Source organism: Paramisgurnus dabryanus, chromosome 2, assembly GCF_030506205.2.
Source record: "Paramisgurnus dabryanus chromosome 2, PD_genome_1.1, whole genome shotgun sequence".
Lineage (NCBI taxonomy): Eukaryota > Metazoa > Chordata > Actinopteri > Cypriniformes > Cobitidae > Paramisgurnus > Paramisgurnus dabryanus.
Window position 1 is genome coordinate 28006128 of NC_133338.1, and position 27399 is coordinate 28033526.

General features: G+C 39.3%; 1 protein-coding gene across 2 annotated transcripts in view; it reads left to right on the forward strand.

The window, feature by feature from the left end:
• Positions 1-27399, forward strand: part of tln2a (talin 2a) — a 51204-nt gene that overhangs the window by 19452 nt on the left and 4353 nt on the right. Inside the window, exons 6-56 of one of the 2 annotated variants that reach the window (XM_065267766.2) lie at positions 366-518; positions 636-778; positions 1084-1211; positions 1923-1986; positions 2097-2201; positions 2991-3146; positions 3326-3427; positions 5267-5343; positions 5746-5926; positions 6039-6152; positions 6347-6455; positions 6593-6801; positions 6941-7039; positions 7122-7289; positions 7706-8000; positions 8123-8289; positions 10912-11040; positions 11211-11324; positions 13063-13176; positions 13292-13426; positions 13524-13652; positions 14200-14302; positions 15450-15658; positions 15749-15868; positions 16159-16356; positions 16444-16583; positions 16665-16758; positions 16841-16930; positions 17071-17193; positions 17288-17431; positions 17570-17731; positions 17816-17956; positions 18477-18658; positions 18776-18908; positions 19618-19719; positions 19796-19966; positions 20161-20307; positions 20396-20497; positions 20590-20709; positions 20785-20931; positions 21043-21212; positions 21316-21499; positions 22911-23036; positions 23170-23238; positions 23572-23688; positions 23868-24053; positions 24673-24780; positions 24879-24984; positions 26752-26876; positions 27022-27147; positions 27269-27331. In XM_065267766.2, the coding sequence (XP_065123838.1) occupies positions 366-518; positions 636-778; positions 1084-1211; positions 1923-1986; positions 2097-2201; positions 2991-3146; positions 3326-3427; positions 5267-5343; positions 5746-5926; positions 6039-6152; positions 6347-6455; positions 6593-6801; positions 6941-7039; positions 7122-7289; positions 7706-8000; positions 8123-8289; positions 10912-11040; positions 11211-11324; positions 13063-13176; positions 13292-13426; positions 13524-13652; positions 14200-14302; positions 15450-15658; positions 15749-15868; positions 16159-16356; positions 16444-16583; positions 16665-16758; positions 16841-16930; positions 17071-17193; positions 17288-17431; positions 17570-17731; positions 17816-17956; positions 18477-18658; positions 18776-18908; positions 19618-19719; positions 19796-19966; positions 20161-20307; positions 20396-20497; positions 20590-20709; positions 20785-20931; positions 21043-21212; positions 21316-21499; positions 22911-23036; positions 23170-23238; positions 23572-23688; positions 23868-24053; positions 24673-24780; positions 24879-24984; positions 26752-26876; positions 27022-27147; positions 27269-27331 (6899 nt within the window). The remainder of the gene's footprint in view (positions 1-365; positions 519-635; positions 779-1083; positions 1212-1922; positions 1987-2096; positions 2202-2990; positions 3147-3325; positions 3428-5266; positions 5344-5745; positions 5927-6038; positions 6153-6346; positions 6456-6592; positions 6802-6940; positions 7040-7121; positions 7290-7705; positions 8001-8122; positions 8290-10911; positions 11041-11210; positions 11325-13062; positions 13177-13291; positions 13427-13523; positions 13653-14199; positions 14303-15449; positions 15659-15748; positions 15869-16158; positions 16357-16443; positions 16584-16664; positions 16759-16840; positions 16931-17070; positions 17194-17287; positions 17432-17569; positions 17732-17815; positions 17957-18476; positions 18659-18775; positions 18909-19617; positions 19720-19795; positions 19967-20160; positions 20308-20395; positions 20498-20589; positions 20710-20784; positions 20932-21042; positions 21213-21315; positions 21500-22910; positions 23037-23169; positions 23239-23571; positions 23689-23867; positions 24054-24672; positions 24781-24878; positions 24985-26751; positions 26877-27021; positions 27148-27268; positions 27332-27399) is intronic. The other variant, XM_065267767.2, reaches the window with a different exon arrangement.

Below are 27399 nucleotides of genomic sequence, written 5' to 3' on the forward strand. Positions count from 1 at the left end.
TAGATAAGACCCTTATGCCTCGTTTGGGATTGTTTATAGTCCTTTGAAACTCTGTTGAAAAAACTGTTAAGTGTTGAGTTAAGTATTAAATGTTGGGCTCTATTAAAGTCCATTAAAATTATAAAAATCCTGCAATGTTTTTCTCAAAAAACATAATTTCTTCTCGACTGAACAAAGACATCAACATTTTGGATGACATGGTGGTGAGTAAATTATCTGGATTTTTCTTTTAAGAAAATGGACTAATCCTTTAAGCTTAAAAGAGCCAAGTACAAAATATGAGCATCATTCTATTGCCAATATACAGTGCACGCATAGGCAAAATCACAGGACATAAGACAATGTCTGCTCACTTCTACTTGCAGGAATCACAAACTATGAAGAGTACTCTCTCATTCAGGAGGGGGTGGAAGAGAAGAAAGATGAAGGGACGGGTACACTTAAGAAGGACAGAACACTCCTGAGGGAGGAGAGGAAGATGGAGAAACTTAAAGCTAAACTGCACACAGATGATGACTGTAGGATATACACTGGACACGTGAAGTGATAAAAAATAGAAACATTGTTATATACAATGAAGAGAATTCATGACTGATCTTTGATTCTCATTGGTCTACGTGTTTTCTCCCTTGCAGTGAATTGGTTGGACCACGGGCGTACATTTAGAGAACAGGGGGTTGAGGAGAGCGAAACTTTGCTGTTGAGGCGAAAGTTCTTTTACTCTGATCAAAATGTGGACTCTCGAGATCCAGTGCAGCTTAATTTGCTCTACGTACAGGTCAGGTCCCTGTCCTTGTTATATCATCCTTGACTTAGTTCCACTGTAATTCTTGCTACGATGATGTAGACCTAGATGCTGTACTGTACCTGTTCAATATAACGTGTGTGCTGTAAATCTGTTATTGACACATGCTGCCAAAGGCTACTCTTCTATATGTGGCTATATGCATGCATCACATTGATCTGTTAAGTAGTGCAGCCCCATTAACCTTCTGTAAGCTCTTCTTCTGTCATGGGCTTTGATTTTTATTTTTTTTTACTAGCTTTCATAACTAAATAATCCTTTCGCATTTGTTTCCTCAGGCACGTGATGACATACTGAATGGTTCTCATCCGGTGTCGTTCGACAAGGCTTGTGAATTTGGTGGCATTCAAACGCAGATCCAATTTGGTCCTCATATAGAACATAAACACAAGTCAGGATTTCTGGAGTAAGTTAGCGTTCCAGTTTTTCTGGCTGCCTTAAAAAAAAATCTATGAAGTTGCATTAGTAAAAAGACACTTTTAAATCATTATTCATGTTAACAAATATGCAAAACAGTATATGTTTGGTTAATGAGTGAAATCTCACATGAAACTTTTATGTGTGCTTTACAAATGCATATTTATGTTGTTAATGTTTATTGGATAGCTGTAATAGAAGATTTACAGTGCATGGGTCTTCAACAGTGGGCCTGGGGACCCTTAGGGGTCTGTGGTGGTATTACCGAGGTCCTAGATAAATTGTTGGGAAACACTTAATTTTAAGATTAATTTAAATTTTTTAATTTTATTAAATTAATGTTTAAATTAAGTGTTTCCCAACAATTTATCTAGGACCCCAGTAATACCACCACAGACCCCTAAGGGTGCATTAAATGCATTAGTAGGCTAATAAAAAAGAAACTTTATTAAAATGAAGAGCATGATGTGCCCTTGATAATCTCTATTTAGTTACATTTTTATGTATTAGGCTAAAAATTATTACTTTAATATCTTTATATTAATTGTTACAATAGAAAATATATGAATCCAACCTTAATTTGATGCATGTACTCGGGGTCCCTGGTCTTCCTCTGTATTTATTTAGGGGTCCTTGGCCTTCAAAAGTAAAAAAGATGCTGGTTTAATGGATTTTGACACTTTTTCTTCATTTAATTTAGCTTGAAAGAGTTTTTGCCTAAAGAGTACATCAAACAAAGAGGTGCGGAGAAGAAACTTTTTCAGGTGCGCCAATTTACCCTGAGTGGGCTGTTTTTACCATTTTACATATTCACATATGCATTAGATAAGCACATTTTTAATTTGAAAATATTTGTGCTTTATGATTCTGACAGGAGCATAAGGCTTGTGGTGAAATGACAGAGATTGAAGCCAAAGTGAAGTATGTGAAGCTTGCGAGATCCCTCAGAACATACGGGGTGTCTTTTTTCTTAGTGAAGGTAAAGCAGGTGTTACTTCATGTTGTACTTCTCTATGCAAGTATGAAAGCTTTGTGGCATGTACATACTTTCTTGTAAGAATAATATTTCTTTTTGAGTCAGCTCATGATATTTTAAAGGTGGTTTTAAAGTCAGCAGTCTTAAGTCACAAAAATCACTTGCAGTAAATGTCAAGGTTATTTTGCTCTCTCCAACTTTAGATATTTCATTCCACCTCCAGAATTTTTTCACCCCACCCCCATCTATTCCGGTGTGTGCATGACTCATGGAGGGATTGCGATTCAGTTCTGCTCGAGTTGTGACGTTAAGGTGGAGCAGATGTGTGTTGGTGGCTAAAACGCTCTAGAGATCAGAAGTTACCGATTTGATTTCCATTATTGCTCGCTCTCGTTATTCTCTGTGTTCGTAATCTCAAACCATTTCCTGCTTTATTTTGGGATTTATTGGTAAATGCATTTGTGCAGAAGATTAAAGTGAGAAAGAGGAGCACTGTGTACTGCTAAACCTCAGACAGGACAGTAAAGCTCATCTTATCAATCTAATGACAGTTGAGAGAGAGAGCGAGCGAGAGAGAGACAGAGAGGCATGGTGTGAGAAAGCAGATAAGTGTAAAAGCCTGGCGAGATAAAATAAAAATTTGTAAAAAAGGTCGTCCTAAAGATATTTTATACGGGCTAGGGCAAGGCTTCACACTAGCAGGTTTTTGGCAAAGTGTAACTTGCACAGACTTGGTTAACTAAATGGTGTGTATTTTAAAACTTGCTTTCCTTGCCTTAATTTGGTTCTTAGGAGAAAATGAAAAGCAAGAACAAACTGGTCCCAAGGCTGCTTGGTATAACCAAAGAATCGGTGATGCGAGTGGATGAGAGAACCAAAGATGTGGTTCAAGAGTGGCCGCTAACCACAGTGAAGAGATGGGCTGCATCACCTAAGAGCTTTACACTGGTACACACACACACACACACACACACACACACACACACACACACACACACACACACACACACACACACACGCATGCCCACAGACTCAGACTTATCTTTAAATTGATCAAATAGCTTCAGGTGCTGCCGTATTTCATTGTTTTACACTGTTGTAATTAAAATGTGTTTGTCTACGTGCAGGATTTTGGAGAGTATCAGGAAAGCTACTATTCAGTTCAGACCACCGAGGGCGAGCAGATATCTCAACTTATAGCTGGTTACATTGACATCATCCTTAAGAAGGCTAGTATTAAACCACTTACTGGCTTTTACATTAAGATGTATTCACAACGATTTAAGTAATAGCTTTAGGTGCCATCTTTGAATTATGCTTCCAAAAAAAGAAATGAACAATATACTACAGATCTGAGAGAACTCAATACTAGTGATTTTTCCAAAATTTTCTTTATAATAATTAAAAGATTTTCTTTTGCTAAAATATATATATATATATATATATATATATATATATATCAACAAAAAATTTTGTCATTGATTTTGGGGACTAATTTACATATAATCCACTAATCTATCTCTTGCCGTTTCCATTTCAATAATGACAAGTTTGATGTTTTGATATGTGGTTGATTCCAGACAGAGTTTAGAATAAAGGGATAGTTCACCCAAAAATGAAAATTCTGTCAACACAAAGATTTTTTTTAAACAATGTCTGTAACCAAACCATTTTTGAGCACCAATTACTTCCATAGTAGTATTTTTTTCTACTATAGAAGTCAATGGTTTTTTCGTTTCCTGCTTCATTACAATATTTTACTTTGCGTTCAGAAGAACAAATAATTTTACACAGGTTTGTAACAACATGAGAGTCAGTAAATTATGACAGATTTTTTTTTTTTGTGAACTATCCCTTTAATAGAGGACTAGGGATTAGTTATATTAACTCTTTCACCGCCAGCGTTTTTAAAAAAAGTTGCCAGCCAGCGCCAGCGTTTTTCATGATTTTCACCAAAGTTTAATGCCTTCCAGAAAATGTTCTTCTTTAAATATATAAACATACAATATACCAAATGAAAGAACAGACCCTCTGCTTTCAAACAAAAAAAAACCGTTTCATCCTACCTTTAGTGGTTCTTTTGCAATCGGCTTTTGAATATGAGTAGGTTTTTGCAAAAACACCATATTTTGAGCAAAAATCAGAGATAATTCCATTTTTGTGACGGACTTTTCATAGAGATCCCATTCAGAGCGATCTTTAAAACAGACACGGACATGCAGCAGCTTGCCATAGGGCAATACTTCCGGTTTTAAAAAGTTGCGGAAGGGCGGAAAGACCGAAAATCTCGTCATTGGTGGGGAAGCGTTTTCTCTTAATTGACGAGATATCTTGTCAATGGCGGGGAAAGAGTTAAGACATTTAGGTAGTTTTAACAAACATGCCTCACATTTGCTGGTGTGTGTCTTGAGACAAAACAATGGCACTGAGATATTTTAAGATATTTCAATGCAAACTGTTTTTAGTTAAGACCGCCCCACATGCGTTTTAGTTTGGGACTAATCTAAGGCTCTGTCTGGGAAACTGACCCATGATGTTTTGCACTACTTGTCAGATGAAAAGTGGTGAAATTGCATATTGGTGCCATCTATATCCGTGTTTCCCAACCAGGGGGCCGGGGCCCACAGGTGGGCCTCAGTAGATTTCCAAGGGGGCCTCAAGATGAAATAAGATAATAAGATAAAATAAAATAATACATAATCAAGATGTGTCTTTTTTTGGCCATTTTAGTAGCAAATATACATTTGTCTAGTCATTCCAAGCTCTAGTTAATTTTTTATGGAAAAAAATTACTGAGTGGGTGCTTTCAAATATTGTTGTGGGCAACTAGGGGACCTTGAAGTGTAAAAGGTTGGGAACCACTGGTCTACAGCACATTAATCTTAACTTTTAACATTAGTAGATATTCATGTTCAGCACAGTTATCTCAATAATATCTAATATTTTATATATTGCCTTTTTATAGCCTTATTTTGGATTGTCACAATATGTATTAAGGTATGCAGAATGCAACAGATGAAACATGGTTTGTGTAAATGTAAAGTGTTTGTCTGTGACTGGCCTCACAGAAACAAAGCAAGGACCGATTTGGTTTGGAGGGAGATGAGGAGGCCACCATGTTAGAGGAGTCAGTTTCTCCGAAAAAGTAAGACAGACCGAACACACACACACACACAAACTTGCAATTTGAATACTCCGTGGAGATGATAAACATGTTTCTTTCATGGTTTTGTAATTTTATGCCAATTATGTTTGGGAATACTTGTGTAATCAGGGTGGGATAGGAGGAGGATGATGGGAAGAAAGTAAAGGAAAACCACAGCTAAAAATAACAAGCTTATCTCAGTCTCTAGTTATCTAGATGGAGCTGAGGTTACCTATTGCACTCACTTTTTCCATACTCTGGACCTTTTTTTTTTAACTGGTGCCGGATTCTGCAACTCTCGAATAACACATGAATGCCATAGTACTTGAAAAGGAGAGATTTAGCTAGAATTCAAACCAAAACTAAAACATTAACTTTCCCCCCGTACTCCTTTTACTATAGATCCACTATATTACAACAGCAGTTTAACCGTGTTGAACAGGTAGAGCATGGCTCGGTTGCTCTGCCAGGGATCTTGAGGTCGGGTTCTGTGGGTCCAGAAACGCTGAACATGGGAACAATGCCATCTCCACAACAACAGATCACCACTGGACAGATGCATCTTGGACATATGCCACCCCTGGTGAGGATGCATGCAAAGAAATGGTCCCATTTGCGGATCGGCTATCATTGATATCTGTGTGTTAAACAGTTAATGAATGTTTAATTTTTGCCATCTGTAACTGGTTGATCAGAGTGCAGCCCAACAGGCTCTAGTGGGCACCATCAACACCAGTATGCAGGCGGTGCAGCAGGCACAGTCGGACTTGGAGGACGTCGAAGAGCTGCCACCACTTGGAGATGATATGGTAAGTTAATGAATGTGGAAATGTGGACTAAATACTTCAAATTAGTTTTGAAGTAAAAGCAATAATACTATATTTAAAGCATCCCAGGTGGCACCTAATGAGTTTGGATGAATGCCCAACGTGTATAGAGCTGTAATCTAGAAATCCGTTTGTGTCACCCTCTTCATTTTGCTATTGTTTGATTTTTCTATCAGGCTTCTAAGATGTGGATTCAAAACAAGATGGATGAATCCAAGCATGATATTCACTCTCAGGTGGATGCCATCACAGCTGGAACTGCATCTGTGGTCAATCTCACTGCTGGTATGGTTTTAACTGACTCTACTTTACCAGTTGAATAAAGCTGTATATTTTGTCGTACATGCATATCAGAATGTTAAACCTGAAAGATTTTTACAATGGATGCATACCTATAGCGTATGAATGCGTCATTTTTCCAGGTGACCCAGTAGACACAGATTATACCGCAGTAGGCTGTGCCATCACCACAATCTCCTCTAATCTGACGGAGATGTCAAAGGGTGTAAAGCTGCTGGCTGCTCTGATGGAGGATGAAGTGGGCAGCGGGCAGGACCTGATGAGAGCCGCAAGGACTCTAACTGGAGCTGTATCTGACCTGCTCAAAGCCGTGGAGCCCACATCAGGGGAGGTAAGAGACCATCCAAGTGCTTGCAAGTACTTTGTGGTGAAGTTTTATTTCTGTACATATCATCTATAATTCATAGTACAGGTTTTGCCTACTTTATGGGTCAATAAAGTAGAAACAAACTGTATGTGTTGTCATTCAGCCACGACAGACGGTTCTGACCGCAGCTGGTAGTATCGGCCAAGCCAGTGGAGATCTTCTTCGGCAGATTGGAGAGAACGAAACGGACGAGCGGTTCCAGGTACACCACTTGCCTCCTGTACATCCAAAATGTTCATTCGTCAGTCTTACACATCCTAAGATTATCTGCATGTGTGCTATAGGATGTGCTGATGAACCTGGCTAAAGCCGTGGCTAATGCAGCAGCCATGATGGTTCTGAAGGCCAAGAACGTGGCTCAGGTTTCTGAAGACGTCGTCCTGCAAAACAGGGTTATTGCTGCTGCTACCCAATGTGCCCTCTCCACTTCACAACTTGTAGCATGTGCAAAGGTAAACTACACACGGTGTACCCATACAGATATACATATGTGCTTCAAAAGTCAAGGTCTGTAAATGTGACCGGATGTGAAATCCATGCTAACATCTAATTATGAGACTAGAAGCAACAAAGTTTGATTTCATCGTTATATATTTCACAGAATGTTCTTTACATTTTTGAAGGATGATTTTATGTATCTTGACAGTAAATCACAAATGCCATTTACATTTTTACAAAATTTTTAATAAAATTGTACAAACAATTCACAAATTTAAAAATTAAATTATTCTATATATTCTGTTGTATGTAGTTGGTCAGAAATTGTTTTTCTATTTAATGAGTTTTTAAAAATAGCCATGTGGATGATTCTGAATATGAAGTATTTCTGATGCAACCATGTTTTTACTCCTGTAACTGTGTGCATCAGGTTGTGAGCCCCACTATCAGTTCACCGGTGTGTCAGGAGCAGCTGATTGAGGCTGGTAAACTGGTGGATCGTTCAGTTGAAGGTTGCGTGAAGGCCTGTCTGTCGGCTACCAGTGACGGGGAACTGCTGAAGGCGGTCAATGCTGCGGCTGGCATCGTCACCCAGTCCCTCAGTGACCTCCTGACGCACGTGAGGAACTACGCTACACGTGGCGAGCCCATTGGACGTTACGACCAGGCGACTGACACCATCATGACCGTTACAGAGAGTATTTTCAGCTCCATGGGTGATGCTGGTAAGATACATACTTTGGCTTACACTTTCATACACAATGTATACGCTGTCAATTTTGTAATGATGGCATTAGGGTTTATTTACCTAAGCTGTGTTTTTGTATTGTAACGTTTAATACTGTAGGGGAGATGGTGAGACAGGCGCGGGTTCTGGCCCAGGCGACCTCTGACCTGGTTAATGCAATGCGATCAGATGCTGAGGTGGAGATGGATATCAACAATTCTAAAAAGCTTCTCGCTGCTGCCAAACTGCTTGCAGATGCCACTGCTCGAATGGTTGAGGCTGCAAAGGTATGCGTTTTTTAAGTTTTCTTATAAAAACATAATAGTGCAGTGACTTTACATTTATATAAGAGAGAAATGTTGATCCTGGCAATCAATACAATTACACAGGTGCTATTATGTTTTATCTGGCTTGTGGTCTGTAATACTTGCTTTAATGCTGCTTTCTGGACGACTTGGATTTAGGATATTTTCCACCATAAAACCATAAATAAACATCTGCATTAAGTAACATTTAAAGTATTTAGTAACATTAAAATAATTAAAATGTTTAGTAACAGTAAATGTGCTGTTCCAGACATTATTTCTGTGTTGAGATGGGAAGTATCCTAAATCTATCGCACTTGATATTTTTGTCATTCTCCTCTCTCATCTGTGTTCATTCATTAAAAGCTCACAGCTTAAGCAGTGACATAACCGGATGTAATGCACTGTATTCCTATTAAGCAGATTGATTTATATAATCAGTCACAGTAATGTGCAAGCAGGCAGAAGTGGGGTTTCCATCCAAACGTGAAGTGAATCTTTTCAAAATTTGCAAAAAAAAGAAAAACAAAGAAATCCCTGCTGAAAAAACAGCATCAAACCAGCATGTGAATTATGCACCAAAACACAACATATGCTGATCTTGCTGGTACTGTATGAGTGTTAGTGCTGGTTTTGTGCTGGTATGCTGTTTTTTCCAGCAGGGATACGAATCAGGTGCGTTTCCATCAAGGTGTTGGAGTGAATGATGGTGGTATTGGTAACGTCGTAACCAACAAATAAAACAAGGCATGCATAGAAAATAAGGAAAGGCCTACATTTAGTTACGATTGGGCACATTATGAATTAACTAGCATTGCAGCTTGTAATTGCTAAGGGCATTGAACCACGCCGAGCCCCATATGGTAAAGACAATGTCAGCTGATACATATTTGCTACATCAGAATTTATGCTGCGTTCCAGGCAACCTGTAACCCGTAAATCACGACTTCAAAACCACGACTCACGACTCTAAACTGGGAGTACATCAATCTAGTACGAGTTCACGGGTGGGAAGTCACAGGTTTGACTGCCGTTCCAGTACTTTCACAGGTAGAAGGTTGTAAAAACACGGGTTACAGGCTGCCTGGAACGCATACTCCCAGTTCAGAGTCGTAAGTTGTGGTTTTGAAGTTGTAATTCACGTGCTCAAAAACCTGCCTGGAACACAGCATTATTCAGCAAATGCGCTTTCACCTCCCAACTTTTTTGCGAATTAAGAAATTTTTATTCAAAATTTGGCGTTACTTGAAAATTGCATGAAGTCGGAATGATAGAAATCCAGCTGCCAAAAAAAAGCATTATCTACAGCAGTGGTTTTTAAAGTGGGGTCCGGGGACCCCTGGTGGTCCGTGATCCTTAGCAAGGGGATCTGCAAAATATTTGTTTTGAACTACTCAATTGTGCTATATTATAAAAAATTGCTAAATCTTGCTACTGTTCGCTTAAACTTTTTACATTTAAATCTTAAAGGCTTATTTGAGTCAAAATGTCTTTTATATAAAATAATCCTGTGAATGAACATATAAGTGAAATTAACAAGCTGAAATGTGTCTTACTTTACTTTATCCATATTAAACAGGTCTTAAAGGGGACATTTCACAAGACTTTTTTAAGATGTAAAATGAATCGTTGGTGTCCCCAGACTAATTATGTAAAGTTTTAGCTCAAAGTAGCATATAGATAATTTATTATATCATGTTAAAATTGCCACTTTGTAGGTGTGAGCAAAAATGTGCCATGTCCTATTTAATGCAAATGAGCTGATCTCTGCACTAAATGGCAGTGCCGTGCTTGGATAGTGCAGATTAAGGTATATGCAGTATTATCCCCTTCTCACATCACAAGGAGAGCCAAATTTCAATTACCTATTGTTTCACAGTCTTTCAGAGAATGGTTTACCAAAACTAAGTTACTTGGTTATTTTTTTTCACATTTTCTAGGTTGATAGAAGCACTGGGGACCCAATTATAGCACTTAAACATGAAGAATTTTAAAAGTATACATTTTAAATAAATGTACCCTTTAAGTATTCAGGTTGAAAAAGTTTTCAAATTGTGGTAAGCATATGCTTTATAACTTAAATTATAAGGGAGTCCTTGAAAAATTGTCTCCCCTTTAAGGGGTCACTGAACCCAAATAGTTTGAGAACTCCTGATCATCAAAACAAGTAAAATGCTCTGTGACTGTCACATATCTAAAACCAACATGTAGTTCATACAAAAATTAATATTGTGTCATGAATTACTCGCCCTTATGTCATTCCACATCTGTAAGACCTTTGTTCATCTTTGAAACACAAATTAGGATATTTCTGATGAAATCTGAGACCTTTCTGAGCCCCCATTGACAGCAATGCAACTAAAACTGTCAAAGCCCAGAAAGGTAGTAACATGTAGTAACAACCACTGTAGTCACATGGTCTATTTTAATGTCTTAAGTACTCTTCTGGGCCCTGAAAGTCTTAAATCTTATGTGTGTATATATTTTTGAATACCTAAACTTGGTTCTGGCCATGAACATGGCCATACAGTGGAACCTGGCATGGTATTTAGAAGTAAGAAAGTAAAAAGAGAAGCAGACTCTAATATAGTTACATGTGTACAGGGAGCTGCAGCGTATCCTGAGAATGAAGACCAGCAGCAGAAGCTGCGAGAGGCTGCAGAGGGTCTGCGTGTGGCCACCAACGCAGCTGCCCAGAACGCCATCAAGAAGAAACTCATAACAAGACTGGAGGTGATGACTGGTTGAGATTGTAATTGTTAGAAAAGCACTGAGATTTAGAATGAGGCATAATCTATGCAGTACAGTAAATATTTATGAAGTGGCATTTAAAGGAATGGTAAGTTGTTGAGTGAAACTGTGATGGATATGAACATTTGGACATCTGGTGTTTATTTCCTCAGAACGCTGCTAAACAAGCTGCTGCTGCTGCCACTCAAGCCATTGCGGCGGCCCAGAATGCAGCAGCCTCTAACAAAAATACTGCCGCCCACCAGCAACTGGTTCAGAGTTGCAAGGTCTGTCTTTATGCATGTTTTAGTGTGTTAGGATCTGAATTGTGAAGATTATATTGAATTTTCAGTCATTTGTTGTTGGTGCCCACTTGCTCTTCTTTTCCTTCTGCTTTACGTTCATGACATAAACGTTTTATGCACTTTCTATTATTTGATTTGATAATACAGAAGTCCTTCATGTGCAAGTGTTTATAGCTAACCTACTAAATAAACATACCACATTCTTGGTTGGATTTTGGTTTAAATAACTGAGTATGTGTTTATTTAATGCTACAATTTGTTTGGCTACTTATAGACTAGGTAATAGTGGTCAATGTCTTTTCCCCAAAATATCCATGTGAAAACCTAAGCTAAATAAAGATATCTACACAGCAGGCTAGGCAAGATGTAGCACATTTTATACACCGTAGCACTGGTAATGCTTTATGATTAGCTTGTATTTGTTAACATTAGTAGTTAATGCATCAACTAACAATTATTAATCTTCATGTTCATTTCAGTATTTACTAATATCTGTTTAATATCAAATGTAGTATCAGCATGTACTTACAGTGAGCAATATATTCAAAATGTATTAATCTTTGCTAATGTTAGCTAATGCATTAATTAAAGGTGCTCTCCGTAAGTTGAGAAATTTCTAACCGTTACTGACACCAGTGGCCGTTATAGAAACTGCAGCCAGTCTCATGCTCGTTCTCGGTGGGCACACTCGTACGAGCACGACCACAACAACCAGAGTTGCCGTAGCAACCACAGACAGCTCATTGATATTCACCAGCATGTTTACAAATGTAAGAAAAGTTACAGTACTGTAAGGTTATTGTTTGACAGACCATATTTTAGCAAAATGTTGCAGTGCTACTTTATATTTTCAACAGAAGTCTACTTCTAAAAGTTTTGTAACACGACACTGTAAAACACACTCCCGACACTCACAATCTTAATTCACTCGTGCTCTGAATAAAGATAATTCATATAAGAAAGTAACTTTTGAAATGGTCCTGTGCTACATGCTATCGTTAGCATTACACCACAAAAACAATAACATAGTTACAGGGCATCTGTAATATATTATGTCTTACCTTTGCAGTAAAAAGGAAACCTGCTCAAGGTCTGTTTTCATACCCAGCGCTGACCGGAGCTCCCTCCAAGAATCAAATGCCAATCCGATGTTTACTCTTGTCTTTTCCCCAACGCCGGTCACGCACTATTTTGGCCGCACTAGATAAGGATTTTTTTTTAACTTACGAGGAGTTTCCGTGAGTGTCTGGATTGTGCTGGAAGTTGGTCGCTTCTTTCCGTCTACAGAGTCCATTTGAAACATGCTAGCGATTGGCGCTGTTTACTAATGACGCCGTACGCGTCTATATGGAACGCCCAGGTAGACGAGCATGCGCATGACGTCACATTTTGAATTTCGCGCCAATTCGGACCCGACTTTTCCACACAGAAAAGAGCCTACAGGCTGATAGAGACAACCGTGGAGGACACTCAAGGTTTCATTCTTTCTATTACATTATGGTTGCCTCATAAATATACAAATGAAAACTCTATCTTAAAGATTTTTTTAAGTAATAACTTACATTCAGCCCCTTTAATGTTAACAAATACAACCTTATTGAAAAGTTTACATGTGTATTCACCTAGTAATGATATGCATCTTAACCTGTTGTATTATTTCGCTTTGTGTATTGTATGTGCTTGCTAACATTGAATTGTTTATTTTTGTGTATGGTGTTAGGCTGTAGCCGACCACATCCCTCAGCTGGTGCAGGGAATTAGGGGCAGTCAAGGGCAGCCAGAGGATGATAGTGCCCAACTTGCCCTTATCATTGCCAGTCAGAACTTTCTTCAGGTAACAGCCCCATTTGGTTTCACTGATACTTCATGGTTATCTACTGTCACTCAGTAGGGTCAATCTGTAAATTACCCTTGGTATTATTAAAGTGACCGCTGCATTTTCTTCACAGCCCGGTAGTAAGATGGTGTCCTCTGCAAAGTCGTCCGTACCCACGGTGACTGACCAGGCGGCAGCCATGCAGCTGGGACAGTGTGCCAAAAACCTGGCCACCAGTCTGGCCGAGCTCCGCACGGCTGCACAGACGGTACTGGATCAATCCACAAACACATTTAAAGAGCACAATATCCACATGCATATAATTAAAGCAACAGCATCTGATACGCCCTTCTTATGACATTTAGGCTCAAGAGGCATGTGGCCCAATGGAAATCGACTCTGCCCTCATAGCAGTGCAGACACTTAAAAATGAACTCCAGGATGCTAAAATGGCTGCTTCTGAGGGACAACTGAAACCTCTACCTGGTGAATCGGTGAGTAGAGGCTTATTCAGAATTTTTTATGTGATTTGTAATTATTTTAAAGGAAAACACCACCGTTTTTCAATATTTTACTATGTTAGCTTTTAGCCTAGCCCCATTCACTCCTTAGGATCCAAAAGGGAAGAATTTAGAAGCCACCAAACACTTCCATGTTTTCCCTATTTAAAGACTCTTACATGAGTTTTTACATGAGTAAGTATGGTGGCTCTTATCCTTTTTTCAACAGATAAGAGCGAAAGAGCACTTAGTTTGCAGCACTTCGACATTGGCGCGCAGTAACATCATCACTCCCGACTACTCCCCCTCTCACTCAAACTTCCTTAAAAATTACTGCGCCCGAGGTCAAAGTGCTGCATACTAAGTGCTCTTACGCCATACAATACAGTTTAAAAAAGTTTACATAGTAAAATATTGAAAAATAGTGTTGTGTTCCTTTAAACGTCTATTTGTCAATATAACAGACCTTTGTGATGTGTGGGTATTGACTGATTTTTATGTGAGTTATGCATTTACGTTGTGATGTCATTTAATGCTTTAGTTGGATAAGTGCACTCATGACCTGGGTGGTACTTCTAAGGCTGTTGGCTCCTCCATGGCCCAGCTGCTTACCTGTGCTGCACAGGGGAATGAGCATTACACAGGTAATGTGCCTTCTCACATGCACAAACACATGTACATGCAACTTGTTTGTTCACATGTAGATGTGTAGGTATTCGGGCTGCACGATTATGACAAAAATCATAATTGCATATTATTTATCTTGATATCGTAATTGCGATTAATCTTGCTGATTAAACAACTTTTACATTTGAGTTTTTAAAATATTTTATAACTCTCTGCTAAGCAACTACATGGTAAATCCTGAACTTCCAAAACTACATAATATAATGCAAATAACAAATAATTATGTTGTTAGTAAAAAAATCTTATCAATTTAAAAATCTATGATTCACCACTGCATTTGGTGCCCAAACATACTTCCGAAACGCACAGAAATGAGCATATATGGACAGCTGTAATTGAAACTTTTGGTGATTATGTAATTGTTTATTAATTTAATGAACATGCAAAGTATTGTTTTTGTGCACACTTCAAAATATTGATATTTAATAATTACAAGCACCTATCTAAATTGTTCCAAGTTATTATTTTTAATGAAGTTTTTTAAGCTGTACTTGTAATAAATTTCTCTACTGTCATACATCACGCTAAAACGTTCCTGCAATTAACTCATTCCCCGCCAGCCATTTTTTTGAAAAGTTGCCTGTCAGCATTTTTTGTGATTTTTCACAAAAGGCCTTCCAGGAAATTTTTCTTCTAAAAATATATAAACATACAAATATATTAAATGAAAGAACAGACCCTCTGCCTTCAAACAAACAATAAACAAACAAAAAAACAAATCGAGGAAAAACCGTTTCATCCTGTCTATATTTTTTCTCTGCTTATAAACTCTTAAATATGGGTATTTTTTCTTTACAGAAATACTATTTTTTAGCAAAAAGCTGAAATAATTGCATTGTTGTGAAGTAATTTTGTTACATATCAGATTCAGAATGATTTTCAAAACATACCTGGAGTTAAAAAGTAGTAAATAACGTTTTGGCTTCGGTTTTTCCATAAATTGGGTAATTGCATCTAGTGGATAATCGCGGTATTGCAGATTAACATAAAATTTCTTCAAAAACACTTTTTTCATGCAAATGTTTTCTTTTAATTAACAAGATAACTCGTCAATGGTGGGGAAAAACTTAACCCAATATGAAAATGTTATTTACCTGTTTACAGGTATAGCCGCAAGCGAAACGGCCCAGGCTCTTAAGACTTTAGCGCAGGCCGCGAGGGGCGTTGCTGCTACCACGTCCGACCCCACTTGCGCTGCAGCTATGCTGGATTCTGCACGGGAGGTTATGGAAGGATCGGCCAAATTGATTTCTGAAGCCAAACAGGCGCTGGTTGCCCCTGGTGATGCAGAGCTGCAGCAAAGGCTGGCACAGGTGTGTTTTCCCATCAGATGATGTTTACTTCTTGGAAACGTGTAAAGTATTTTACTAACTTGTGATATATTTTAATGTTGCTGTTGTTAGGTAGCGAAGGCCGTGTCTTACTCACTTAACGCTTGTGTGAACTGCCTACCTGGCCAGAAGGACGTTGATATGGCTTTGAAAAGCATTGGAGAGGCCAGTAAAAAACTGCTGGTAGAGACGGTAAGCTATAAAAATCACACATTGGGTGGAAGATGTATGGGATGAAGTTACTGAAATGATTTAAGCTGTGCCAGTTTGCATTGATTTGTTATTTTGTATCTTCTGATGTTATTGTGAATTGGTTTGAGAACAGAAAATTTAGCTTTAGATTTTGCTGTAGTCACGCCTCAGATCTGCGCTTTAGCTTAAAAGTGATTCAAGTTTCTTTTTCACTTTGTGATGCATAAAAGTCCTGTATTGAATTTCTGATGCACAATATGGCTGTGTTGATTTTGTGTCTATTATTTTAGCTTCCTCCCTGCAGTAAAACCTTCCAGGAGGCTCAGAGTGACCTCAACCAGACGGCAGCCGATCTGAACCAGTCTGCTGGTGATGTGGTCCATGCCTCTAGAGGAACCACCACCAAGCTTGCAGACGCTTCAGGAAAGTTCAGTGAGGACTTCGATGAGTTCCTGGATGCTGGCATTGAGATGGCTGGCCACACTCAGGTAAAATCTGCAAATAGGTCTATAAGACAAGTGTAGAATCGCACTTAGCATTTAAAATTGCTCTTTCCTTAAAATTGCTTGTTTTAGAGTAAGGACGATCAGATGCATGTGATTGGGAATCTGAAGAACATCTCAATGGCCTCAAGTAAACTGCTGTTGGCTGCGAAGTCTTTATCTGTGGACCCTGCAGCAGGAAATGCAAAGAACCTTCTTGCTGCTGCTGCCAGGTGTGTGTGTGTGTGCGTGCGCGCATACATGTTTTATACATCCTCTTTCTTTATTTTTAACATCATCTTTGTGTTATTCAGGACTGTCACTGAAAGCATCAACCAGTTGATTACCCTGTGTACCCAGAATGCACCAGGACAGAGAGAATGTGACAATGCACTAAGAGAGCTTGAGGTATTATATATGCACTGCATTGAGTGTACACAAATAAGTTTTCTTTATAAGAAAATGTTAACACTTTTTATGTGCGATACAGGCTGTTAAGGGGCTGCTGGATAACTCGAATGAGCCAGTCAATGATCTCTCTTACTTTGACTGCATTGAAAGTGTCATGGAGAACTCTAAGGTAACATTGATCATTACCTATAATATTTGTGGTTTTGCAGATTTTCCTAAATTAAGTCAGCTTTTTAAATGAATCTAAACCACAGTACAGTTGACTCTTTAATTGAAGATCTATAAATCATCTGTGTCCTGTATGTATAGGTCCTTGGTGAGTCTATGGCCGGTATATCTCATAACTGTAAGACAGGAGATGTTTTGGCATTTGGGGACTGTGTGGGTGGAGCTTCGAAAGCTCTCTGTGGGCTGACAGAAGCTGCTGGACAAGTAAGAAACTCGTACTTCATTCGTACTAAACATCAGCAAACTTTAACTTAATAAACCGATCAATATTCTTAAATGTTTTTGGGTGATTCCACAGGCCTCTTACCTAGTGGGTGTGTCTGACCCTCGCAGCCAAGCCGGACATCCAGGCTTGGTGGATCCGATCCAGTTTGCTCGAGCTAATCAGGCAATCCAGATGGCTTGTCAAAATCTTGTAGACCGAGATAGTAGTCCTTCACAGGTGAGGTTTGGAATGTCAGTCAAGTGACATCTAGTGCATTTACTGAGATCATAAATTTAACAGAATAAATATCTTGATTTTAATAAAATTTGCTTTGGATTAAAGCTGTATATGATGTGGCCAAAATGTGTGTTGCAGGTACTCTCAGCTGCCACCATTGTTGCCAAACACACCTCAGCGTTGTGTAACGCTTGCCGTCTCGCCTCCTCTAAGACTGCTAACCCTGTAGCCAAACGCCACTTTGTCCAGTCAGCCAAAGAAGTGGCCAACAGCACAGCCAATTTGGTCAAAACCATTAAGGTTAAACCGCTACCCTTTTTAAATGAATTCAACTTTGAACCAATCAGATTACTTTAAATTGTGTTCTTCTCTTACCCATCGTAGGCTTTGGATGGGGATTTCTCTGAGGAAAACCGCGAGAAATGCCGCATTGCAACAGCACCGCTTCTTGAAGCTGTTGACAATCTGACAACATTTGCATCCAATCCAGAATTTGCTAGTGTGCCTGCGCAGATAAGTAGAGAGGTATGTTTAATGTTTTGTCATTAAAGGCGACATATCCTGAAAATCTGAATTTTTCCATGTTAAAGTGCTATAATGGGTTCCAAATGCTTCTATCAACCTAGAAAATGTAAAAAAAGATCAACCCAATAACTTAGTTTTGGTGAACCATTCTCTGCAAGCATGTGAATAAATAGGTCATTGAAATCTGTCTCCCCTTGTGATGTCAGAAAGGGATAATACCGCCCCTTAATCTGCACTATCCAACCACGGCACTGCCATTTAGTGCAGAGATCAGCTCATTTGCAATTAAAAGGACACACCCAAAAACTGCACATTTTTGCTCACACCTACAAAATGCCTATTTTAACATGTTATAATAAATGATCTATACAGTATTTTGAGCTAAAACTTCACATACAGTATATACTCTGGGGACACCAACGATTTGTTTTTCACCTTTAATAAGTCTTGTGAAATGTCCCCTTTTAAACTGTGTTATTCATGCTTAATGTTGTTAATTTTAGCGCTTCTGTCATTTTAGGGTTGCGCTGCACAGGAGCCAATCATCCAATCAGCTCGCTCCATGCTTGACAGCTCCACCCACCTTCTGAAAACCGCACGGTCATTAGTTATGAACCCTAAAGATCCACCCACGTGGTCATCACTCGCAAGCCATTCACGCATAGTGTCAGACTCTATTAAGAGTCTCATAACTGCTATCAGGTAACATGCACATGCTTAAGTCTAGTCTGTTAATAAGTACAGAATAGAATTAAATTAAATAAGCTGGTATTATATCTTTTCCATAACTGGTCTTTTTGTTTGAATGTTTTTTTACAGGGATAAAGCTCCTGGCCAGAAAGAATGTGACTCAGCTATTGACAATATCAATAAATGCATCAGAGATATTGAGCAAGCCTCTCTAGCAGCTGTTAGTCAAAATCTTTCTCGTAGAGATGAAATTTCATCTGAGGTAAATGTTTAAATCAATAGTAGAAACTCGATTCTTAGCTTTTTTGCTTTTAATGCATATAACCACTGTGTTGTGATCTTTTGAGAGGTATTTTTATCTTCAACAGTTGTTTGAGATGCATTGCTTTGTTTTGAAGTTGTAGACCAATTGTCATCTTTTAGATTCTTAAAAGTTCACCAAAATGAAAAGTCTCAACATTTACGTTTTCCAAAAAGGTTTTCACTGAAAGTTGTATTGAAAGTAAATGGTGAATGAGGCTGTCAGTCCCTTACATTCTTTCCTTGGTGTGGAATGACAGAAGTATAGTTATGAAACAACGTCACCATAGACGGTTTCATCGGACGCACGTCCGGTGACACGATACGCGTCTGGTCTGAACTTTACTTCCGGTTTCAGTTTTTTTTTAATGGTCTGACTAGTTGCTAAACTGAACTTTTGAACAAATACCTCATCGTAACACATGTTATGGTTTCCTAGGTAATCTACGTGTTGTTTATTTTGCTTGTTATATGAATAAACTACGTTTAAAGTACTTTGCTATTATTTATTCTTAGCGGAGTTAACCGGAAGTTACGTGTTGACCACGAAAGCCGCTTGTTTATGTTGTTACTGCTGAAAACGTCTATATCAGTGGTTCTCAACTCCAGTCCTCGGGCCCCCCATCCCAGAATGTTTTAGTTGATGTTTAACCATTGTTGCATTTCATCAGGCTTTGCAGGAGCAGTTGACATCTTCAGTTCAGGAGGTGGGTCATCTCATTGAGCCCATCTCTACTGCAGCTAAAGGAGAAGCAGCACAACTGGGACATAAGGTAAACTTCAAACTAAACTTCATTTTCATAGTAAAACCTAATCAGTGCTAACTCAAAACCTGCTGCTGTGACTCAGGTCTCCCAGTTGGTCAGTTACTTTGCTCCTCTGGTCTCAGCCTCTATGGGCATGGCCTCCAAAATCTTGGATCACCAGCAGCAGATGAACCTTCTGGATCAGACCAAGACTCTTGCTGAGTCTGCTCTGCAAATGCTTTATGCTGCCAAGGAAGGTGGTGGAAACCCAAAGGTACGTCTCACCAGAGAAAGCCTTGGATGCTTACAAATTCAAATGAATGGCTAATATTCACATAAAAGAAAGCATGCACACGTAGGCTGTTTTTTGCAGAACCACCAAAGGTCAAATTGCACCATCCACATATCATTATCTACATTTCCTCTAGATTAATTTTAACATGTATCTAATAGTCAATCTGTCTCTAGGCGACTCATACCCATGATGCGATAGCAGAAGCTGCCCAGCTCATGAGGGAAGCGGTTGACGATCTCATGGTGACCCTGAATGAAGCTGCCAGTGAGGTTGGGATGGTTAGTGGTATGGTGGACTTAATCGCTGATGCCATGGGCAAGGTAGGAACAGTTACCCGAATAAATTTTTATGATGAAGCAATAAGTAGATATATGTTTAAAAGAGCACACTGGTTGTATTGTCCTGCAGCTGGGTGAAGGTACCCCACCAGAACCAGAAGGTTCATTTGTGGAATACCAGACCACCATGGTGAAACATTCAAAAGCTATTGCCGTCAGTGCACAAGAGATGGTGAGCATCACCACTTACACCGTCTGCAGTAGATGTGATAAGGATCTCCTCTCTATTTATTTCTCATTCTGTGCATTTATCCTCTCCCCCAGATTACTAAATCCGTGAGCGCCCCAGAAGATCTGGGCAGTCTCGCCTCTCAGGTCACGGCGGACTACAACCAGCTGGCAGTACAGGGTCGTCTGGCTGCTGCTACTGCTGAGCCAGAGGAGGTAACTAACACACAGATTCACCATAACTCACCCTTTTTCTTAAACGCACACCGACCCTTGTGCTGGTGATTGCAGATCGGTTTCCAGATAAAGACACGCGTGCAGGAGCTGGGGCATGGATGCATTGTGCTCGTCCAGAAAGCTGGTGCTCTGCAGATCACTCCATCTGACTCGTTCACAAAAAGAGAACTCATCGAGTGCGCTCGAGCCGTGACTGAAAAGGTGCTGAGACAAACACAAAATCCATTTGCATAAAAAAAATTTATCTGTTATATATGAATATTGTCTCCTTCTCTATTGTGACGTAAAACTATGAAATCTGTCTTTTCTTAGGTTTCTATGGTACTCTCAGCATTGCAAGCGGGTAATAAAGGCACTCAAGCCTGTATCACTGCAGCCAGTGCTGTTTCGGGCATCATCGCTGATCTGGACACCACCATAATGTTCGCTTCTGCCGGTACACTAAATACAGAGAATGATTCTGATTCCTTCGCTGACCACAGGTATAACACATACGTAAGACATGCATGACACTGGATCCAAATATACAGAATTGTTATAGATCATCTTTAAACAATTGATCACCGTCTCATTGTTTATTTCCAGGGAGAATATTTTAAAGACGGCCAAAGCTCTGGTAGAGGACACCAAGAACCTTGTTTCAGGTGCAGCGTCAAGTCAGGAGAAGCTGGCCCATGCAGCCCAGTCCTCTGCCAAGACCATCACGCAGCTTACAGATGTAGTGAAATTGGGAGCGGCAAGCATAGGTCCAGATGACCCAGAGACTCAGGTGAGAGCCGAGGTGGACAATGAATGGGGACTCTTTAGGAAGTAGGCTTGTGAACAATGCTGCCCTACAAAGGCAAAAGGCAAAATGTCATCATCTGAGACAACATAGGAACGAAACCCACTCTATTGAACAGTTTGTTAGTTTGGGGCTACTATAGAAACATGATGGTGACTTCCATGTAAGGAGACCCACAGTGTATGTTGCTCATTTTCCAGCTCCCCTAGAGTTAAATATTAGATTTTTACCATTTTGGAATCCATTCAGCCGATCCCCGGATCTGGCACTTTTAGCCTAACTTAGCATAATGCATTGAATCTGATTAGACCATTAGCGTTGCGCTAAAAAATGACCAAAGAGTTTCCATATTTTTCCTATTTAAAACTTGACTCTTCTGTAGTTACATCTTGTACTAAGACCGACAGAAAATAAAAGCTGCAGGAAGCACATTGAAATTGAAAATGGTCCCCTCAGTATCTTTCAATAGCAGGGGACTATTTTCAAGCACTACGTAATATCATTACGCCTCTTGCAGCCATGTTACGGCAGCAAAGTCCTTGATTATTACTCCAGAATGAGAGTATAGTTCCTAGCCATATCTGTCTAGAAAATCACAACTTTTCGACCAACTTTTTCCATTGGTCTTAGTACACGATGTTACTACAGAAGAGTCAAATTTTAAATAGGAAAAATTCTGAAACTCTTTTGTTATTTTTGAGCGCAATGCTAATGGTCTAATAAAATTCAATGGATTATGCTAAGCTATGCTAAAAGTGGTACAACCAGACCCAGAGATCGGCTTAAAGGATTCCAAAACGGTAAAAAGAAAATGTTTAACTCTAGGAGAGCTGGAAAATGAGCATATTTTCGAAAAAAGTGGAGTGTCTCTTTAATGCACCACTGATATTATAGTTATGTATATTAAATTGCATTTCTGTCAAGAGATCCTTCTAAATTTTGCCTTTGTGGGCCAGAATGCAAGTCAGGTATACAAAAGAAATATACTGTAAATTAAGTATGCTAGTAAACAGAATCATATATATAATAAATGTTATATAAAGGTAGCAATATAGTGCAACACATCATTTACTAGGTACAAGTAAACAAGATATTACAGTATAGTATTATACCTATTCATTCACTACCTTATGAGAAATGTCCTTGTCACTAGACATTTATAGAAAAAACTTTGCTAAAAGTTATGCAGGCATAAGGTAAATGCACTTTTCTTGCCATCTGAACAAAAAAGAATTCTCGACTGGGACTGTACATCAGAAATCCGAGAACATGTCTGGGTGTTAGACATGGAGAAGGTGATGAGAACCGATAAGTGAGTCAGCGACAGACATTTCCCAGCAGCCAGTTAGACGTCATCACACTGGAATGTGCACGTGTTATAATTCATCTTCCCTAGGTCGTGCTGATCAACGCGGTGAAGGATGTTGCTAAAGCTTTAGCTGAGCTCATCAGCGCCACCAAGTGTGCATCTGGAAAAGCAGCGGATGATCCCTCCATGTTCCAGCTCAAGAATGCAGCCAAGGTATCACATGGCCTGTCAAAAAAAAAACTTTTTCTGTATAACTTAAGTATTATTTTTTATTTATATGGCACAAAGCTTGGCAAGAAATTCTCCATCTAGAAAGTTTAGCCAAATTATGTGTTTCTGAACACAGTTGTCCCCCAGATTGCTGGAGGGTGGTCTGGAATTGTCTCCTAACTCAGATATGAGTAAAAGTGTTCTGGTGAGCAGCTGTGTGCCATTAATAAGGAAATTAATCTCTGTTGTTATTCATTATTTACATCCCATTACAACCTTAGTCCCCTACACTACAATACAAAGTGAACTACACGCTCTATTAATGGCACAACCCTGTCATTAATTTACACTTTAATAAAAAGTAACCTTAACTTTATAATAACTTTATTTATAATTATGTATGTAGGGTTGTAGGATACAGACACTTTTGTAGTTTTTTTTTTTTTACAAATTACAATTTGTCAAAAACAATCAGTATTGTGTGATACTGTAAAAGTGTTATCAAATGTTATTGATCTCTTTCCGTCTGTGTGTTCAGGTTATGGTAACCAATGTGACGTCTTTACTGAAAACTGTGAAGGCGGTGGAGGATGAAGCATCGAGAGGAACCAGAGCTCTGGAGGCCACTATTGAGTGTATCAAACAGGAACTTACAGTAAGACTACATTGTGTACTTCTTTTACAGTATACTGTTTATTTCTTTTCATCCTTTTTGTTGTGCAACTATCCGTTGTTTATATCTGACTTTAATTGGGCCATTTTTTAATAAGCACTAGATAAAACAAGTACTGTTACATGACTAAATGTCTTGCAAACTATGTTGTCATTTCTCAGTTGTTCCAGTCCAAGGAAGCCCCTGAGAAATCAACAACTCCAGAAGAGTTCATACGGATGACCAAGGGCATCACCACGGCAACCGCCAAAGCCGTAGCTGCCGGAAACTTGGCCAGACAGGAGGATATCATCTCCACCGCTAACCTTAGCCGCAAAGTCATAGCAGATATGCTGAACACATGCAAGGTGTGTATGTAAGGTTTACTGCTTTATCCATAAAGCTAGTTTGTAATTTCTTAATTTCATTTGGACAAAAGTGTTTGCTAAATGAGTAAATGTGACCATATTTTGTACGTTTCCTACCATAAATACTGCATATCACAATGCAGCAAAATCACAAACAAAATGTTTTTTAGAAACTCGCCTACAAACACTGTTGCTACCTGCTCTTTGGGGATTTCCCATTCAAGTTTGGTTATAAAGCTTACAATTTCTTAATTCAGTTCACAACGTTATTACAGCGGTAAGCTAGTAGAGAGCTCTAAAACAAACCTTTTTATTAGCAAAATGCTGCAGACTTTATTTGGACTTTGAACTTTTAAATGCGATTTTCTCAATATTTGGATTTTTTGCACTCTTGGTTTCCGGACTTTCAAATAATTGTATCTCAGCCAAATATTGTCATATCCTAACAAACCATACATCAATGTCAAGCTTATTTATTTAGAGTTGCTTGATGTATAAATCTCAATTTACCCTTACGGTTTTGTGGTCCAGGGTCACAAGTATAATTTTGTTTATGTGTTAAGTACAAGGAAACATGTTATGTGCCGATATTAAGAGTTGCAGTGATATTTCCCTTCAGCAAGCGGCATATCATGATGAAGTCAGTGAGGAGGTGAGGAGCAGAGCTCTGCTGTATGGGACTGAATGTACCAACGGTTACATAGAACTTCTGGAACATGTACTTCAGGTATAATCTCACAATTAATTTGCACTTGGGTAAACTGTTATGCATCTGCACAGCGTGCCGCAGGTTCATTCACAGTTTGTGCTTCTATTTATTTAAAGGTCTTACAGAAGCCAACAGGTGAGCAGAAGCAGAAGTTGGTCATTTTGTCTAAAAGAGTCGCTGCGGCTGTCACTGAACTGATTCAAACAGCAGAGGCCATGAAAGGTAGGAGATGCCACCTGCAAACACGCACCTTCATAAACACACACATTATTATTATTATTATTAAGTGTAGTCTGGAGATTTATTGTGCTGAATAAATCTTCCCGTCTCTCCTGTTTTTCTCAAGATGAGGGTAAGTACAGTAAATGCCAGTACTCTTCTTCTTTTCAGTCTTCATTTGGAACATTTTCTTCTTTAACCGTATTTCCCCCTGTACCAAATCATTTTCATTACTTTTGCTTTCGTTAACGTATTTGTACATGCGTTCTTCCGCACCGAATCTGAAGTATGAAACCTTTACTGCACCCGATGTAGTCAGATTCTTGCATGACTCTTATGCGCTGGTTCTTTTTAGTGTAAGTTGTTGGATCTGTTCTGTTGAAATCTGCAATGATTTCCAAAATACTGTGGCAGTTCCTATTTCCAAATATATGTTTTTTTTTAAAGGTGCACTGTGTAACTTTTAGAAGGACCTCTTGACTGAAATGCACTATAACATGCATAACTATATTATCAATGGTGCATAAGGAATAGTACAAATGAGCTGTATTGTTTTTATTACCTTAGAATGAGCCGTTTTTATCTACATACACCACAGAAGTCGCAGTCATGTTTCTTCAATAGCCCTAAATGGACAAACTGTTTTGTAAAGCAAGTTTTCTCAGATCATGACATGTTTGTCTTGTGGCGGCTACCGTAGCTTCACTATGTGTTAAGAAAGGGAGGGGTGAGCTGTGGATTCAGCCGTTGGTTGCAGTTTACAGTATCACCACTAGATGCAGCTTAAAATCTACACACTGGACCTTTAAGTACTAAAAGTATTGCTAAGGAAGGATTAGGGCAGGGGTAGGCAACGTCGGTCCTGGAGTGCCGATGTCCCGCAGATTTTAGCTCCAACCCTGATGAAACCTTGCCTATCTGTAGTATTCAGTTGACTCTTGAGACCAAATGGCACACTCTGGACTTGTGAATTTTCTCAGAGTCCACACTTTGATGACATCATGTAGTGCAGACCTTAGGGACCCTTGACGCAAGTCCACGAGGGTGCACTGGAGTTTTTTTTGGGACAGACTCAAGCGTTACGCCGATATAGGAAGAGAAGTTGCCCATCAGTATGAACTCCTCCCATCGTCGTCTGATTCGTCTTATTGCTCTCTTGCAAGGACTTCTGGGTTAGTAAAGTGCGTTAAGCCTGCAGCAGTGCGGGCTTCGCCGAAGACCGCATCAAGGGTGAAAAGGGGGCACGGATGAGCACACTTCGGAGCGTAAAAAGGACAGATGGGACACCCTACGGACTCATAGACTGAGCGAGCACGCACAATTTAAGGCCACTAGACCGAAAGTCCACATGAAGTGCGCCTTTTGGGACAGGCTCTTAGACCTTGATTAGCTATTTCAGGTGTGCTTTATTAGAGCTGGAGCTAATCTCTGCAGGATATCGGCACTCCAGGACCAACGTTGCTTACCTCTGGATTAGGGTATAGCTAAAAGTAAGCAGATTTGGAACAAAAATAGTCAAACTTCTCATAATTCCTGTTCCTATTTGTGACTTGTTTGCTTGGTGTTACCACAGCTTTGCAATATCTCTCTGTACACTGTAGTGGCTGAATTATTTCCTCTCTATTCTCTATGTTACACAATTCATAGCATGCGTGATTGCTGAAGTTCCGCCTCACTCATTTCACGGAGCATGCCATATATATTTATATTATATTACATACATATACATGCTTTGCCGTACAACACTTCATTGTATATTGTGTTTTTTAGGCACTGAGTGGGTTGATCCTGAGGATCCCACAGTGATTGCAGAAACAGAACTGTTGGGAGCGGCTGCCTCGATCGAAGCGGCAGCCAAGAAACTTGAGCAGCTCAAACCAAGAGCCAAACCAAAGGTAACATGCTATCATACATGCTTCGAGTATACTACTATACAGCCTCAGCTCAGTGTATGCAGTTACACAGAAGGCTAGAAAATGGCAGAGCAAACTTGAATGATATAATGACCTAACCAGAAATTGTCATGATCTCTTCTTACAGCAAGCTGATGAGAGTTTGGACTTTGAAGCGCAGATTCTCGAGGCAGCCAAATCTATAGCTGCAGCGACCAGCGCCTTGGTCAAATCAGCTTCAGCTGCTCAGAGGGAACTCGTAGCCCAGGGCAAGGTGAGACATCCATGCAAACTAAGCCACAATACACCCGATTGGCCAGTTAATGGTTTATCAAGAACAGCAGTCTGTACATGCATACATCTTCATAATCTTCACACATTTCTCTTTTGTAAAGGTTGGAGCTATCCCTGCTAATGCTGTAGATGATGGTCAGTGGTCTCAAGGACTGATTTCAGCTGTAAGTTCTCAAAGGTTTATTTGTCATGTTGTTATATGTCTCCTGTTTTCTCATTGTCAAAATGAAAC